Source organism: Abrus precatorius, unplaced genomic scaffold (assembly GCF_003935025.1).
Source record: "Abrus precatorius isolate BTA unplaced genomic scaffold, Abrus_2018 Scaffold9, whole genome shotgun sequence".
Taxonomy (NCBI): domain Eukaryota; kingdom Viridiplantae; phylum Streptophyta; class Magnoliopsida; order Fabales; family Fabaceae; genus Abrus; species Abrus precatorius.
Genome location: NW_020874439.1, coordinates 18,959,150 through 18,978,213, shown reverse-complemented (window position 1 = coordinate 18,978,213; position 19,064 = coordinate 18,959,150). Strand labels below are relative to the sequence as shown.

Sequence of the window (19,064 nt, the reverse complement as noted above, 5' to 3'; positions counted from 1 at the left end):
CTGTTCTGAGCTTTCCATTTCAAGTTTTTTTCGTCGCCAATTACCATCGTGCCCCAACACTCCTTGCTTTGTTACAATTTTACCCTTACTTCACATAATAATAATAATAATAATAATAATAATGGCTTATTAAGCTTAAGGAATATCCATCCAGCAAATTTTTTGTTACTTTTGATTAAACGTAAAAAATATGACTTAAGCGAATGTTAAAGAAATTATGCAAAACAAATATGACTAATACGAAGAAGATTTAAAATAATATTAAAGAATTAATTAATACAAACTAGATTTTTATGATTAATTAAAATTGAGAATAAATGTAAAATTTTAATTCTAACAATACATATGGTTTGTAAATAATCTTAAAAATTTAAAATGTTATTTAACGTTTTATTAATTTAAAAATTATTTTTTAATTATAAATTAAAATTGTTTCAGTGTAAAACTTTATAAATTTTAACCATATACAAAATTTGCTTAGAACATATTAGAAATAGCTATAAATATAATATATAAAATATAAAATAAAAATTTTTAAATATCTAACAATTTAATAAATTTATTAAAGAAATTAAATTATAAAAATTGTTATTATTAAGTTACATATCAAAGATTTAAACTATTTATATTTTTTAAAATATATTTAATAGTTTAAAAAACTCAATCACTCATACACAAAACGACAGACCTATGTGCCCAACTCCATCGAAATCTCATCCAATATGCATTTCTTTAAAATATCTGAAGTAACAATGGGGAAATATTAGAGACTCATGCAGGGCTTAGGCTGCCTTGGAGAAGTAGTAAAGCAACAAGGATTTGATGTCTTAAATAGTTGAAAAGATATTAAAGTACTGGAATGACCTCTGCATGCATCGATGACCTCCAGATTATTTGTTTCGAATATAACATCATTAAATCCAAGGTTGATAGACAGGACCATGGCTTCACAAATTAACATATGAAAACTAGCATGTTAATCTCCAATAACTGCACCAATTGTAGCTAGATGCTTTGAGTTTTTACACCCGGCATCGTGAGGGTTTTTTCTTGATTAATAGTTGTAGCTTGATTTGACTCCCTCTTGTTAACTTGAATATACTTATTAAGGCTGTTAGGAGAGGATTAAGAATAGGAATGACAATGGGTAAAGTACCCGATGGGTACCCGTAAAATTTACGCTCAACGGGTAGAGTATTTATCTGCTAAACGGGTACGGGTATGGGTATAGAAAAATACTCGCAAATTTCCATGGAGATGGGGGTAGATATGAGTACCTAAGTACCTATTCCGCCCCATACCCGCATATACTATTATTATGATTATTATTATTATTATTATTATTATTATGCTACTTATGTGAGAAAGGCCTTAAGCCAAAAGTCCATAATGAGAGAGAATTAAGGTTAATACTTTATATATTTGGCTATGTCTCTTTTATAATCATTGACAATTATATAATCATATGAGTTGCTCCACAATTTGCCTATCGAGAGTTGTGTTTTAGGAGTGTGACTTACATAAAGATCTAACCTATCACTTCTCATAGAATTCAGAGATCAAGTACAACAAATTTTATACAAATACAAGTCTTCAACAAGTAAGCATAAAACTCTATTATAATTATTATTGATATTTTTAATTATTTTTATTGTTCTAATTTCATATATTCTAGTTTGAATAATTTTTTACTTATAATTGAGGAACTAATAATTTAAGAAAACAAGAATCTAACTTACTTTTATTTTTTAGAAAGTTTTTGTGGATGCTTTTGTAAAATTTTGGTCAAGATAAAGATTTTACTATTTATTTTATGTAATTTCATGTCTTATATTTTTTACTCAGTTCAGACTTCTTTTATAGGTCATATTTATTTTATTTTATACTACTATATTTTCAAAAAAAAATTTCTATGCAAAATAAAAGGTTGAGAAATTTAATATAAATATTTATGTTACTCAAATAAAAGAATGCATATTTAAATATATAAAAATCTATCTAATCGAATTTATTTTATAAGATTAACATAAAAATATATTTATCAATAAAGTAAACCATAAAAATAGTTTTTTTTCATATTTTTAATAGAAAAATTTATTTACTATTTTATATCATTTAACTAGACTAATATAATTTAATTATTATATAGTTGATATGAGATTAATTTTTTTTTTAAAAATTATTTATATATGACACATACAAAATGTTTAGAAATTTAGTGATTAAAATTATGTGATATTATATTGACTTGGGTTAAATAAGATTTTTTATTTAAGTTCTTGCTTTTATATAGGTAATAACAAATGGAAAATGTATGTGGAGTAACTCCTTCAAAGGAATCTGAAAGTAACTCTTCTCTAATTATTTCCATTACTCCCACACAACCTGAAAATGTTCCTAAAAGTATACTTAATGATTATGGACCGAGTGACAGTTCTGATATTAGAGGTCAATCTCAATCCCAGTCTGATACACTTCCTATTTCGGTGGATGGAGATGATTGTGATGCAACTCATGATGAAAAAAAAAGAAAGATGTCGATTGTATGGAATCACTTTAAGAAAAAAATTATTAATGGGGAAGAAAAAGCTATATGCAATTATTGTAACAAGCAACTGATAGGTAGAAGATCAGATGGAACAAATCATTTGCATAAACACTTTCAAACTTGTAAGAGGAGGCCATATAAGGATATAAGACAATCAATCTTATTGAGAGAATAAAAGAAAGTAGATGGATCATCCACTTATTTAAGTAATTATCACTTTGATCCAGAACAATCTAGAAGAGATCTTGCTTCTATGATAATAATTCATGAGTATCCGCTTTCTATAGTAGACCATTTGGGGTTTAGAGCATATTCTGAAGGCCTCCAACCTTTATTCAAGGTTCCTAGTCGGAGCACAATAAAAGGTGACATTATCAAAATATATCAGAATAAAAAGTTGAAGACTATGGGACTCTTAGAGATGATTAGAAGTAGAATTGCTTTAACAACAAACATGTGGACAACTAGCAATCAAAAGAAAGGGTTTATGGCTATCATAGCTCACTACAATACTGATGATTGGGATATGCAAAGTCGCATATTGAGGTATAATTTTTGTGATCATTATATGATATATTCATTTAGTAATTATTTGTATTATTTCAATATTTTTTTATATATGTATATAATTTATTTTTACATTAATAGGTTTGTATATGTGGAATGTCCACATACAGCAGAAGCTCTGTCTAAAGTGTTAGTTGAATGCATGCTAGATTGGAATATTAATAGCCATCACTTTGGATAATTGTAGTACAAATGATTCTCTTGTTGGTTTGTTACTAAACAAACTTGATTGTTCTTCTTTTATGCTTGATGGTCAATTATTTCATATGAGGTGTTGTGCACATATTCTCAATTTAATTGCTCAAGATGGTTTAAATATTCTTGGAGATGGCATAGAGAAGGTTAGAAGTAGTGTTACTTTTTGGACAGCTACACGTAAAAGAGAACAAACCTTTAAGGAAGCAGCACGTCAAATCAAAGTTTCCATTACAAAGAAACTTGTACTTGATTGCAAAACAAGATGGAATTCTACTTATCACATGCTTGTTGTTGCATTGGCTTATAAAGATGTTTTTATTCATTTGAAAACAAGAGAGCATATGTATACATGTATCCCTACAACAAATGATTAGGAAATTGCTAAAGAAATTTGTAGTAGGTTGGAAGTCTTTAATCGTGTGACTGAGATGTTTTCTGGGACACAATATCCTACAACAAATATTTTATTCTCATTGGTTTGTGAAATAAAGTTATCTCTGCAACAATGGCAAATTTGTTCAATTGAGGCTATTAGAAATATGGCTACAAAAATGGTAACCAAATTTGAGAAATATTGGTCTGTTATACATGGAATCATGGGAATTGCCATTTTTTTTTTATCCAAGATATAAATTAAAGTTGTTAGAGTACTTCTTTTCCAAGCTCTATGGAAGTTCATCTTCTTTTCAAATTAACAATGTGAAAAAATTATGCTACTTGTTGTTTGAAGATTATCAAGCTAAAGCCATGGGAATAGTAGAAAGTTCAGCTGAAAAGTCTAATGAGATGGAGATGAATTTAGATATACTTAATGTTAATAATTTTTTAAGTGATTATGATTCATTTGTTAAAGATACAAATGATATGCAATCAAAGTCTGAGTTGGATATCTACTTGGAAGAGAAGGTATTGCCTAGAAGTGCTAGTTTTGATATCCTTGGGTGGTGGAAATCAAACGGGATCAAATATCCAATATTGTAAAAAATTGCCAAGGATATTTTGGCCATCCCAATTTCAACCGTTGCTTCAGAGTCTGTTTTTAGCACAGGAGGTAGATTGTTGAGTCCTCATCGTTTTCAACTTCATAAGGATACCTTGGAAGCACTCACATGCGCACAAAGTTGGCTGAAACATGAAAATAAAGGTATTGAATACTCTATTAATATATTTATTTAATTAAATATTTTTGTTAATTTTAATTTGATAGCTTAATTATTGATTTTCTTATTATGTACTTGTATGTTTTAGTTTCTATTGGTATTACTGGACCAAAGCAATATGTAAACTTGAAAGATAAACGTTTACAGTCATTTGGAGAGTCTGATTCTGATGAAGAGGTAAAATAGCCTAACTATACCATTTTGACTTTACAATAAATAATTAACTAATGTTATTTTTTTAGGTCTTGCAGAGTGACAGTACAGGAATATAAAGTTTAGGAGTTGGTTGTTTTACAAGATCTTGCAGATTATGTGTGCAATTTTGTTTTTGATTTTTAAGTACTTTAGTTTAGAAAGTTGATGTATTAAGATACACTTAACACTTATGATCTTTGAATATTTATTTTTTACTTATACTTGAACTTTGTTTGGTAATATTATATAAGTATATTTTTTTTTTATAACTGCTTTTTTTTTCTTAGACATGCACGGGTAATAGGGGCAGGTATGGGTATGCGAGTACCCAGAGGGTACGGGGACGGGGACTAAAAGTACTACCCACACGGGTATGGGGCTGGGTACGGGTATTTTTTTAAAATGCGGGTATAGGGATGGGTACTATAGTACCCTACCCATACCCTACCCATTGTCATCCCTAATTAAGAATGTGCTTTTGATAAACAAACAAATTGATTTCTTGCTTTCACTACCTACCACATAATAAAGAAAACAGTGAACATTGCAATATCCAATGTTATCATGGGCAGATAGCGAGTTAAAGTGGTGATAATAAAATTTTATATATATATATATATATATATATATATATATATATATATGTAAAGACATGCACAAAAAGCGTATAAAAAAGTATTGCATTCATAAGAAATAAAATAAAGGTAATTACTACAATTTTTTTACAATAAATTTCAATTCAAAACATAGTTTAATTTAAAATAAAAAGTCATCAAATATCATGTTAATAAAACAAAGTGATAATAGAAAACAATAAAAATCAAATGACATATGATTGGGCAGAATCTAAATAAAGTACAAACACTCAACAACTTCTACCTACGGGTGGGTTAGGTCAGTTTTGGATTCAAAATCTCAAAATTGATTAAATTAAATATATAAATATTTTAGACTGAAAGTAATTATAAATTTATTGGGTTGATTCAGGTGTTGAATAAAAAAAAGCAGTTTGATTGGGTAGTTTTTTAGGGTTTGTATATTTTTATTATTTGAATACTTAAGGTGATTTTCATAACTTTTCCAGTCATACTTGTTGCGTTGGAAACTGCCATTGCATGCAAAGGGCTTAAGCAAATAGAGTGCCCAAGACTTAGCAGGGAGTGGGACTGTGATTCTGAACAAATAAGATGGACAAGTTAAGACAAGTAGTAGAACTTATTACAAAGATAGATGATTAAGACAAGTGTTAACAAAAATGAAGAATGAGACAAGAAAAATGGTGAGAAAAAAACTTTGAAATGAGAAACTCCAAAGAAGAAAAAGAGAAACGGCGCAAACAAAAGAGAAAAGATACAAATTTTATAAAAGTGAAACAATAAAACCCTAAATTTTGTTAGCAAATCGTGTAAAAGGTATAAAATGAGTTAGGCATGGGTATAATAGTTAACAACAGATAATATAAGTCGGTCGGGTCGGATACACAATTTTAAATCTGCACCCAACCAATTATACCTGCAAATATCCGAACTTTTAACCAGTTAAATTTTAATTTTGAACTAACCCATCTGAGATATAAAAACTATACTTCGGTTTTCACGAATTTAGTCGGTTGTCAATTTGTTGCACAACTGAGACACTCATGAAAGTACAGAAAATTTATGTCCCATATGTTCTGTTCTTACTACCTTACACTTCCTTCCTAACAAGGCATAGTTTTCATTTCTTTTGAAGGCAAGAAAACAACTAAAGCTAGAACACCAAGTCATAACACATTTTATCAAGAAATGATAACTAGCAGGCAGTTTAATTCTTATCAGTATTGTTCTCCAGTTCCCTTCTCAGCTGAAGAGAGAAATCATTGCTCACATCATCAGCCCAACCATCCTCCCACTGTTGGATTACTTCTTTCCCTTCCTCTTTGTCATCCCACTCAAAAAATAAGGGTCCAAGTAACAAGCACTCGATATCGCTTAAGTAAGATCTTGGATTCGTGTATGCAAAAAATCTCTAGTGGTAGATTCACTCACCACATTTAGGTGAGCTACTCGGGTTAGATCCGAACTAAACTGGATGGAAAACCAAAAAAGAAAAAAAAAACAATAAAAACATAAAGATAAATTATCTAGTTTCTATATTCAATTTTAATATAATTATTTTCTTTTTCATTTATTAAAGCATATCCCTTAAATTCTTGAAGATTAATTTTGTTTTATCATACATATCTTCATTTTCTAATTCTTTGTCATCATTATCTTCAATCATCACTTTGACTTTTTTTTTTAAACATGACTTTATCTTGAAAACTTTGGCAACTTTAACAATAATATCACTTAATATATATTCTTTCATTTATCAAGATACGGCTAGTATCATCATAAATTATTTCCTAATTTAAAGTGTCATCATCATAAAAAAAATCAAGTCATTCCCAACATCCTCATCATAAGCATCATTATTCATATTTTTAACCAATCACTCATTATACTCATCAATGTCATTAAGTGTAATTGGATCAATTACATATTTAAGATTGTAATGTTGTTTAAGTTGTTGGTTATATTTCACATAGGCTAAGTTATTTAATTTTTTGTAATCAAGTTTATTTCTTTTTTTTAAATGAATCTACAATGTAAATGTAATTAAAAATATTAATTAGTTTTTTATAATTTTTAGAAGAAAATACAATGTTTGACTATCAAAATAAAAGAAAAAAAATAAAGAAATTATATGCTCAAAAACACTCCAATTGCCTTCACATTTAGATGCACTACATGTCAAGTTAAAAATTTTGATAATTAGTCGCTACAAGTTTAGAGCTAGATCTATATATATTTGTCACCATTGAGCTACAAAATCACTGATTAATTATAACTTTAAAAGTCTAACTTTAAAACCAATCTCTTAATACAATTATATAATTCATTCATAACCTCTAAATTAAACTTTATTTAAGAGTTGTCATAAAAGAACTTTAGGTTAAAATGCTAGTTGCATGCAACAAACAATGAAGTTGATAAGTTTATCTATTATCAATGATTATAAACACATCTTTATATTTGCTTTTATTATTTTTGAAAAACTTAATAATGGTTTCTTTAGCCTTATCCATTGCTTCATAAATGTTTCTCATAACTAGTAACCAAGCACTTGAACAAGAAGAGCCAATATTTTAATAGTGTAAATCACATAATTCTAAATTGAAGACATCGTTACAACATTTGTTGCTTACTTCTTTTTATTTTCCTTTAACAATTTATTTTACCACCACTCCTCAAAAGTAAATATTTTAGAAGATTTGTCTTTTCTTAATGAAGTCTTTCTAATGATAAAAATGAAATTGCAAATTGAGTAACGACATGTCTTACTAATACCCTCTTATTTGTAAAATTTTTTAACAAACATAAAGTTTTTGAATAACTAAAGATAAAACCAACAAGAAATTTTTTTTCTTTTGAAGTGTCCTCTTTATTAAAGGAAGTTTTTCAATATTTTCAAGCACAAGGTATATGTAATGAGCTGCACAAAGAGTCCAATAAAGATGTGGTCTTTTTTTTTCAACATCTTACTAGTCAAGACATGCATATTGCTTCCATTATTTATTATAATTTTCAATCTCCTCCACAAGAGTATCAACAACTCAAATAAATTTTCACCTGTCATTACAAAATTAGATTCATCAATGGATCTCACAAACAAAGTTTCACCAGGAGAGTTTACTAAGAAATCAATCAAACATATTTGCTAACAATCGATCCATGCACCACATTTGCTTCATTGCTCCTTGTGATTTTTAAAGAGAGAATTAATGTATTCAACTCTTTATTTAGAATTGGAACTCTAATCCCATGATAATTCGAAATTGGCAATTTGGACCAAAGGTCCTATGGTTGTAATCACTTTTTAAAATCTCTTTAATTTAATAAGGTTAAAAAAAAATATCAGCTTGATACCAAAATTGAGCTATATACTGATGGACATTTTTCTTTATTTCCTTATCACACACTTCTTTTATATTTTTTTGCCTCAATTTTAACATCTTTCCTTTGTCAATGATAGTTTATGACTTCTTATAAGATAAATTCATTGACCCTTTCTTATCAACCTTTTTATTCTCCATGACAATACTATATGTCAAGCTATCTTGTTCATTTTCATTTTCATCATAGCCTATACTTTCAAGGCCCCTCATATTTGGAATTTCAAAATTGTCTTGACTCCTTTTTTTTCTTTTTGATATGTCTCAAACTCCTTTTTAACTTATTTTGGACACTTCATGGCAAGATTGAATCATTATCCTTCTTTCTAATTAGATGTTGTTTCACTCTAATAATCTTGCATTCTTAATTTTTTTTCACAAAAATTGTACAATGTTATTTGTAAAACAATTTGTCAACAAATAGGCGTATTTTCATCCAATGTTAGAACAATTAAAAGCTCTTAAAAATTTTGATGAAAACTATTGTTGATCATGTTAAGGAAAGTGAAAATAAAAAAAGGATTGTATTGAAGGAAAAAAGAGAAAAATGAATTTAAAACATAGAACAAAGAAAGTGGAAGAGGGGCAAATGAGAAAAATGGAGCTATAAGAAAAGTTGAAATAAAATGAATTTAAAACAGAAAAAAAGAGAAAGTGGGAGTGGGAAAAATGAAAAAAAAAAAGGAAAAGAGTTGCAACAAGTTAGAGATGTAAAAGTAGAGGTCATTAGACATGCAACAGTGACAGTTGACAAAAAACACAGACATTGAGAGAGAGACAAAAATGTCAAGATGAAGAAGAAAAAGTGGTTGAAACAAAGTGATATTCGGTCAAAAGGAAGAAAGGAAAAACTTTTAAGATTTTAGAGTTTTAGTTCACGAGTCTTACTCTTGATTAGGTCAGTCGAAGGCCTAACTCAATTTTTTGCTCTAAAACTGTCATTTATGCCCTAGTCACCAAATGTGTAATAGCTATATTGGTACCACCATCATGAACTCACTAATTTTTTACCATGATTGTGGCAATTTTTGCAGAAATCACTAACGATATCGGCCATGGCATCTCCATAGTCATTTTTTAACGTTGGCTTAGTCATAGAAATCTTATTGAGATTTAAGTTGTTGAACAATGTGCCGTAACCATGGATCTATTCTTGTAATATCATTCCTAATAGGACAAATCTGCATTTGAGTCCTAAACTAAACCGGTTGAGTCCAATTACATAGCATTGTGGCACATTATTCAAGTAAAGTTTTAATTTTTGTTAGGCACTTGAGCATTCCAAATAACCTTCCATAGACATTTTGGTACACATGTTGAGTCATTGTTGAATTTTATATGAATACTGATATGGATTTAATTTTGAGAAAATTGTTTCACATCTATTTAAACTTATTCTTCCACAATAAGGCCAAGCCCCCGTAAAGCCTTTATGCATCCATACAGAAAACAAATTTTAGTTTTGGAATCTTCATTCAGAAGACCATTGACGGTTTATGCTTTTAGCAGAGGGCTTTGAACTATCTAACTATCGTGGTGTCCGCCACACTACAACAAGTCCAACTTATCATAATCATGGCTGAGGTGGGGGCATGGTAAGACCCATCTCTTCAGCCTTTAACTCTTTATTTGCACTGTGGAGGAGTCTGGATGAAATTTGAATTAGCCTAATAACCTTGCTTCTCTTTGTTTAAATAGACTTCATCACCTTACTGCTTCTTGACCTTCGTAGGTGTAAGATATCATTAATTCTGCTTGCTAGAAGTATCATTGACTCCTCTCCCTCTGTGCATCACTTATGCATCTTAATGTAATCCCACCGTAATTGCAAGTTCAAGTTCTGACTGCTTTTACATCGTTCACTGTTTGTGAAGCTTATGTTTATTCCAAACTACCGTCATCATTCTCTTTGGGCTTAGATAGTTCATGCACAAGGTTTTTTTACTAAGCCTAACATCCTCCTTTTGTATTTGCAAATCATCCAAATTAATTGGGTCTTGTACAACTCTTCTCTCACCATTTCCAAATCAAAGAGGGTAGGATGTAGAAATTTGTAGTCATTCCCTATACCAACAAGTTCTTTTTACATAATTTTTTAAAGTTATTTCAATAAGTCTATATTCAAATTAATATTAAATCATTTTTAGATGAAAAAGTTATTGAATAAATACCTAAACTGACTACCCAAGCGCACCATTTGTCACGCAGGAGAAACCACTCCTCCCTAAAACAATCCAATTACGTGCATATACCAAAAAGCTAGGAACAAAACACATTTCCAAACATAAAATCCAGTTTTAAAAATTTGATATCTTTGGTTTGTAAAATAGGCCCCCAACAAACAAGCATTTATGCTTGATCAGGCGTACAGCATGGTGAAGGACAATTGGAAAGTGCACAAGGAAATTCCTATTAACATTAGATGTCCAAAAGCTGTACTGAATTCACGTTCAAGCAAGATACAAATTGGTGAAAAATGTACCAAAAAATGGGCTCAAAAGTGAAACCAAAGGGGCCTTTGTTAAGGGGAACTCAATCTTGCTCTTGCGGTGTGTCACCATTTGTTCCCTCCATTAGCTCAGCTTCTGCCCCTTTCTTACCTGCAAACAACCAAGCTTTTCTTGACACTCCATTTGACACTTAATGTGAACATGCATGCACATTTCAACTTGTAAAACGATGCAATATTATATGAATGAGATAACACATCGCAAATGGTCAAGGGTGCTCCCCAACGCAATTAATAGAAAGCATGCTAGATTCAGGATTTTAGCCTATACCTTTCTTCTTCTTTCCACCACCCTTCTTCTTTGTCCTTGTGCCCAATGCTAGCCAGGCCTTGATTTCAGGATCATCTATTGTTTTGGTGGGCTGCAATTCCTGGAGGGAATGAGATGTGATTCGATCAGATCCATTTGGCATTAGCAAGACTGTGAATTTGATGTGCGCAACATAATCACCTGAAAAATAACCAAGAACACGAGGCATGAAGGAGTGTCAAAAATACAACAGCAGAGATCTAATGAAGTGATTGAAGCCTCTATCCAAAAATAATTTTACCGGGCTTTTCATGCAGAACAGGATATGGTTGCAGGAGCTCATGATTCACACATTCCACTAAACCCAAACGAGCTCGTTTCTCTTCCAAAGCCCTATCACAAAAGCACTAACATTTAAAGTGTAACAAAGAACCAAATTCAAACCCATGAGTTTGAACAAAGTATATAAACCCGTTCATATGATCAAGCTTTACCTAGCTGAGAATGGCATGATAGGAAACTTTTGGCTTATTTCACTAAAAATAAACCTAGATGCTTTCATCTTCAAGTGATAGCTCTTGTCAACCGCTCTCTTATAAATAGTTGTCTGCTTCTCATCCAACAGCTTAGGCTGCAAGAGATTGCAACTTTACTAAATAATTGATGAGAGGATGCATCATATTTGTAAATATATTAATAAAGCTAAAATTACCTTGCCTTCTCCAGTGCTTGCTACAATATCAACTGCATAAACTTCGTTCTCCTCAAACTCTGCATCATCCACCCTTGTATCTGGATTAGATACACTTAGCACAACCTTATTCCCATCAATCACAAACTGTTTCATTTGGTGGCTGAGAACACCCTCAACAATTTTACAGTCATAGGCAGCAGCAACTTTCTGAATTGCATCAGTTACATCCTTGTTCTGTCAGAGGAAAAAAAAATTATCAGGACATCTATTGACAACCATTTAATTGCATAACTGTAGCAACCACTAATTATAAATTTATCTTTACAGCAAACATGTACAAATTTCATCTAAAATTGCTGCAATAGGACTTTTATGTAAACATGGATCATAACACCATAAAAATACTATGTGCACTAAGGCGTAATGCAACAATGCAGCAGAGAGAAAACAAACAAGGCCGTCTATGGGTATTGATCTGAACATTACAATGTCACTATGTGGCAACACTATTTATTGTTGTTGCAACAATAGACAAACAGTATATAAATCAGCATACACATTAAGATAAATCTCCAGACAATTTCCACATGCATTATTCATCTTGACAGATTTACAATACTTTGAGCCCTACTAAATGATATGCTGTATCAGATTCAGCATAAGATTTAACAAACCTAATTCTCTTTTCCACTTACAAACAATGAAGAGGGGATTATGTTGGCCACAATAGACAAGTGTATTGACTACAAGATCAGCACAGCATGAAACTATTTTTCAGCCAAACATTAGTTTAGGCAACAGGGAAAGGAGGAAACCAATATGGAATTGGAAACCTCGGCAATGTTGCCTTTTCTGAGACTTTTCAAATACACATATATAGGCATTGATTTGAATGTTGCGAAAATGTTGGCTACAATATACAAGCGTGCTGACTATTAAATCAGCACAATATTACATTAAATTTCCAGCCAATTCTAGTTTAGGCAACAGGGAAAGGAGGAGAATCAATATGGCATTGATATCCTCGGCAAAGTTGCCATCATTACTCCCTTTGACATACAGTGATTATTAGGTGCCAGATATAAATTCATAAAATTCCAGAAGTGGTAAACCTTATATGAGGAAGTCTTATATTTATACATTAAATCTATTTAAAGAATTAGTAAAAATTGCAGTTCTTTCCAAGATTTGCATCTTTTCAGTTATAAAGGATGATATTTCAATCCCTATGTGCAAATAACTAAAATGCAAGACAAAAAATGTATCCAATACAAACAAACTTTTTGTCTGAGAAACAATTCCAAGCAACCTATTGAAATGTGAACATGAGAGTACTCAGTTCACCCTACAACTAAAACTAAATAAAAATCCATTGAATGGTAACAACGTGCTAGGGTATGTATGTCACTTGAGAATTTGAACTCCCCCAAAAATATAGCAAGCATTTCAAGAGAGTTGTTCACACAATCCATTGGTGTCACATTAGGCTAGACCAAATTGATCATCGTTATTAAAAAGATGTTAAGGTATATAGAATATTCAATAAATGATTCTCCATCAGTGTAACTATGACAAAAATAGGCTTCATCGGTGTTTATCCATAGCCCAAAATGTCCTCATCATTTAGAGATCAGTTCATAATAATTACAATTTACAAGTAAAATAGTTCTTAGAGGAAGAGGAAAAGCAGAAATGGACATGAGATATATCCAATAATAACTTCTCAAATTTCAAGCAAAGGTGAAAGCAGCACTACTAATTCAGAATTAAATAACCCATGCATAATAGCATCATTTAGGAGAAATAACATTCAATTGGCCTGAACCGACATCCACATAAACTAAATAGAAAACAGGGAAAAGAAAAATGACATATTTAGCCACTAAAAAATGGGATCTCTATATCAGTGTAACTATGACTAAGAAGCTTCATTGGAGTTTGTCCATAGCTCATCACAGTTTTCATCATTTAGAGATCAATATTCATGACAGAATATTAAAGAAACTGGATCAAAATTAGAATGAAATGAAATTTTACAGATCCAATCCCCAACTGCCAACCCTGTATCAGTGTGATAGCAGAATGAACAAGGGAAAAATCAAGACAAACCTCTAGGATTTTGAGAAACTGATCTCTCCCCTACCCAAAACAACTCTCACCAATTAACTAATTTCCTCCATGTCAGATGCATGGAACGATCAAAACAAAGATGTTTGATTAATTTCTTAATTAACTCTCCTACTAAGACTATGGTTGTGAGGTCCATTGGTAAAAAACTATTTAAGATTCTTAATGCAGTTATGGAAGACATTGGAGAAGATAAAGTTGTGCAAGCAATAATGAATAATGGAAGCAATTGTGTCTTGGCTGATAAGATGTTAGAAGCAAAAAAACCACAACTTTATTGACTTATTGTGCAACTCATTGCATATATTTGTTGTTGGCTTTATCTACAGTTATTCAAGTACCTTAAGTTTGTTGAGAAATTTTACAAACAAGAGGAAACTAGTAAGACATGCAATTACTAAGTTTGCAACTTCTATTCTATCATTAGAAAAGCTTCATCAAGAAAAAGCAAATATTATAAAGATGTTTACTTCTAAAGAGTGGTGTAATAATAAATTGTCAAAAAAACTTAAAAGGAAGCAAGCAACAAAAATTGGCTTAAATCCCGTATTTTGGAACAACGTGGTATATACTTTGAAGATATGACTCCTCTTGTACGGGTGCTATGTTTGGTTGATAGGGAAAGAAAACCAGGCATGGGATATCTTTATGAAGCAATGGAGAAAGGTAAAGAAGCTATTATAAAGTCATTCAAAAATAATAAAAACAAATACGAAGATGTGTTTGCACTCATTGATAATAAATCGACTTGTTAATAAAATTGCATGCAACTGGTCACATTTTAAACCTAGAATTCTAATATGACACTCCTCAAATAGAATTTGATTTGGAGGTTACAAATGAGTTGTATAATTGTATCAAAAGAGATTGGTGCCAAGTCAAGCTGTGCAACGAAGCATACTACTTGAATTACCAATTATAAGAGTGGCAGTGATCTCTTTGGATCCAACTTTGCAAAAATACAAAGAAAAAACATTGCTCCTAATTATTCAACACAAACTTAAACATTTTAATTATAATTAATTTATAATTAAGACCTTATCTTCAGAGTTATATCTTTGATTTTATAGCTTCACATTTGCAGCAACTAGCTATCAAAATTTTGAACTTGACATGTAGTACATTCAAATGTGAACGCAAACGGAGTGTCTTTGAACAAGTAATTTCTCATCTCTCAAACCTAGTACTTTCTCCTAAAAATTAGAAAGAAACTAATTAATATTTTTTAATTACACTTATGTTGCAGATTCATTCAAAAAAGAGACATAGACTTGATCATAAAAAATTACATGACTTGGTTTACATGAAATATAACCAAAAACTCAAAGAACATTACAATCTTAAAGATGTAATTAATCTAATGACACTGATAAGTGTAATGTGATAGGTTGGAAAGACGGATAATGATGCTCATGATGAGAATGCTAGAAATGACTTGATTTTTTATGGTGATAACACTTTAAATTGGGCAGCTTTTTATGAAACTTATGAAATTAAAGAGTTTAAAATATATACTAAGCATCATTCTAAGAAAAGAATGAGTCAATCAAATGGTATTACTATCAAAGCTGAAAAAGTTTCCAAGATCAAGGCATGTTCAATAGCAAAAGGGAAAGAAAAACTGGTAATTGAAGATGATGAAGAAATGTAAGAAGAAACAGAAGATAAATTAAAAATTAATCTTCCACAATTTGGAGAGAAGAGGAAGAGGAATATGCGTTGGTGGATGAGAAAGAAGATAATTGCATTAGAGTTGAAGAAGAATACTAGATTGATCATCTTTGTTTTTATTGTTAACTTGACATTTGATGACTGCATATTTTGCATTAAATTATGCTTTGGATTGTGGGTTATGCTACATATATTTTAAGTTGATTCTTTTCTATCATTTTTTGTGACCTATAATATTTTTTTATATATTTTATTATATCTGCCATAATTTGCAATAGCCCACCATGGCAGCCACCATAACTTTATGGTAGTATTTTGGGTTTCTGCCATAACCCACTATCCGCCGTTGATAACATTGGTTTAAGAACACTGGCTAAACCTCAATGTATTGGAACTCTTGTGGATTTAAGCTCCATGTGACAGGTTATATAGTTCATGATTAGGTTTAATTGTGCAAGGCTGCCTACTTTTTTATGTTTACAAACTCCAGTACTGGCTTTTAATATGTTTATTAAAGTGAATTGGAGCTGATATTTTGTTAAAATTGTCATGTTTAAACTAATTTAAACATTATACGTTAAATATTTATATTTTATTATAAAATCTTTAATTACATACATACATATATATATATATAAGAGCATGAGCGTACTGGGTAATATTTTGAAACGTGTCATGATCTCAAACACCATGTGCCATATACTTTATATAGTAACCTACTGCAAACCACATGCCCGCGCTGAAGAGAATTGCATATTAAGTAACTATGATTCTAACAGGATATAAGGCCAACTCTCAACTGACAAGGCCTAATTAACAGGGACCACCCTAACAGAATCACTACAGACAATATATAGGAAACAACTTCATGGAACATTACAGGAAAAAAGAATGGAATTCTTTCAGATGGAACATATTAGGTAACAAATGCAATTCAACAGAGAAAAGGAAAAGGTCAAAGATAAGGGTAATGCAAGCCCACAACAGCATGCATGCAATAAATATATTTTGTGAATAATCCAAGGTATCCATTAAAATACATATCATATGATTACACAGCATTAGACAAAGACAGAAAAGAAGTGTCTACAAAAGGTTTTAGAAGATAACCCTGCCCCCCAAAACTAGCCCCATTAGCTACTGGCTATGTTGTATGTTGACAAATGGTAACATGACGGATACCAATCTTATTCACCATTTACATTTGAATTTTTCTAAAAATTAAACCCATGCCTGTACTATGAAGATATGGGTATCAATACCCATATAAATGCTATGAGTGTGTATTAAAATATGCGAGCAACAAAGCAATTAAACCAATAAATCAGTTCCTTCAGGGGAAAAAATCAATACTAATCAGCTGTGGCAAGAAATCCAAGCATTCAATCACTGATTCACTATAATCAGAGGCCAAACAAAAATTAAGCTATTTGGGTAATAGAATCAACTCAAAGGTATAGCAAAGAGGATTATAGTAGTGAAATTAAAATAATCTAAGATTGTACAAAAGCAGATATAGGAAGAAATTTCTTACATATGATTACCTTCCTTCCTGGCCTTACAAGCCTCAAGGCCACTTCAGCAGCAGTGTTTGCAGCTGCAATGATATCAGCTGCCCGTCCTGAAACTGGCCCCTCCTGAAGAACATGAGTGTGCGCAACAGCAGCAATAAACCCATCTATATGACAAGCCATATCTCTGCAATCAACCAAAGATACCATTGCCATCAGGTCATCCGTAATAGCGAAAACTAATGGCCGTCTTTTTCATTATTTATCAAACAGAATGCTCCCGAAAAGCCTTACATTTTCAATATATCACCTTCTTCCAACACCGTTTCATCACTGGCAAGAGGAGAAAAGTGACAGACAGTATTGTTCACCGACAGACACGTAGGAAAAGCAACACCTCTCTCAATCTTCCTCTTCACATTCTTGTACATGTTACCAGTTTGCCTTTTTATAAAAACACAGCACATCCCATAAGCTAAAACCACCAAAAAAGAAAAAGAAAATCCATACATATCTACAACAAATACCAAAACCACTTCTAAAACAAAACAACACGAATGGAGCATAACCAAGTACAAAGCTTACTCTCTAATATATGAATCTCCTTTCTCGCAAATGTCAACAATCTTGGCCTTCGGTTTACATTCTGAAATAACTAACTGCAAAGCCTCTATAAAATTAAAAACAAAAAACCATTATTCATCAACATAAAAAAAAAAACACAAACACACACACACACACACACACACACACACACACATACAAGTAAAACAGCCTCTGTCTAAAAACAGCACATGAAAAACAAAGCTTTAACAAGAACCCACATAAGGTATTGATCCAGTGTATCCAAAAACAAGAACCCATATCAAAAATGAGAGGAGAGAGAGAGAGAGGAACACACTGTTAACAATCTCAGCTGCGCTCTTGTACTTAGTGACAACTTCAGGAGAAGTGAGATCCAACTCCTTCTCCTCCCTCTCATCATCCGACATGGTAGCTTTTGTTGATGAATCCCTGTGGCTTCTGAGTCTGAAAACACCCCAAAAGAAAGGGAAACGAAAGATCAAAACTTTGACCAAATGGGTTGCCAAAAAGAAGAAAAAACCGAAGAAAGGGAAGACCCAGAAGAAGGCTTGCGGAGTAGAAGTTGGTACTCACAGTGTAGAACAACTGGTGAAGGAGTGGGAGTGGCTCAGTGACAGTGCAACGAACTAGGGTTACTGGAACAAGTGAGTGAGCGTGTTGGCTTATATAGGATTGCTACTCTCTTTGATCATTACACAAATGTTAGCGTAGGGTTTTTGGTTTAATTCTTAACCACTCTCTCTCTCTCTCTCTCTCTCTCTCCATGTGATGTCATCAGTAACACATATATGGCCATTTAACGTCAACGCATAGTTCATAAATAATAATTTTAAAAAAAAAATGATAATATTTAGTATGATTAATATTAATTTATTAATATTATATGAATTTTAATAAAATTTTACTTAAACATAAATTCTTATTATATTTTACTAAAGATGCGTTAAAAACTATTTTAATAATTTTATTAAATTTAATAATTAAATTAATAAAATTCAACATTCATACACAAGGTATTCGGTAAAGTTAGTGATGAACACTTATTTTCAAAATTATTACTAATAAATTTTATA

At 31.2% G+C, this 19,064-nt stretch overlaps 1 protein-coding gene across 1 annotated transcript; it reads right to left on the bottom strand.

Annotated features, from left to right (window-relative positions):
• Positions 1 to 10,925: 10,925 nt before the first annotated feature.
• LOC113849032 (ERBB-3 BINDING PROTEIN 1-like) lies at positions 10,926 to 18,698 on the bottom strand. The gene is made up of 10 exons (XM_027478579.1): positions 18,565 to 18,698; positions 18,308 to 18,435; positions 17,992 to 18,076; positions 17,701 to 17,850; positions 17,440 to 17,593; positions 12,116 to 12,331; positions 11,898 to 12,034; positions 11,705 to 11,796; positions 11,425 to 11,604; positions 10,926 to 11,244 (listed from the first exon to the last, which is right to left on the bottom strand). Exons 2-10 carry the CDS (start codon positions 18,396 to 18,398, stop codon positions 11,177 to 11,179), a joined length of 1,173 nt encoding a protein of 390 aa, XP_027334380.1. The 5' UTR covers positions 18,399 to 18,435; positions 18,565 to 18,698; the 3' UTR covers positions 10,926 to 11,176.
• Positions 18,699 to 19,064: the final 366 nt, after the last annotated feature.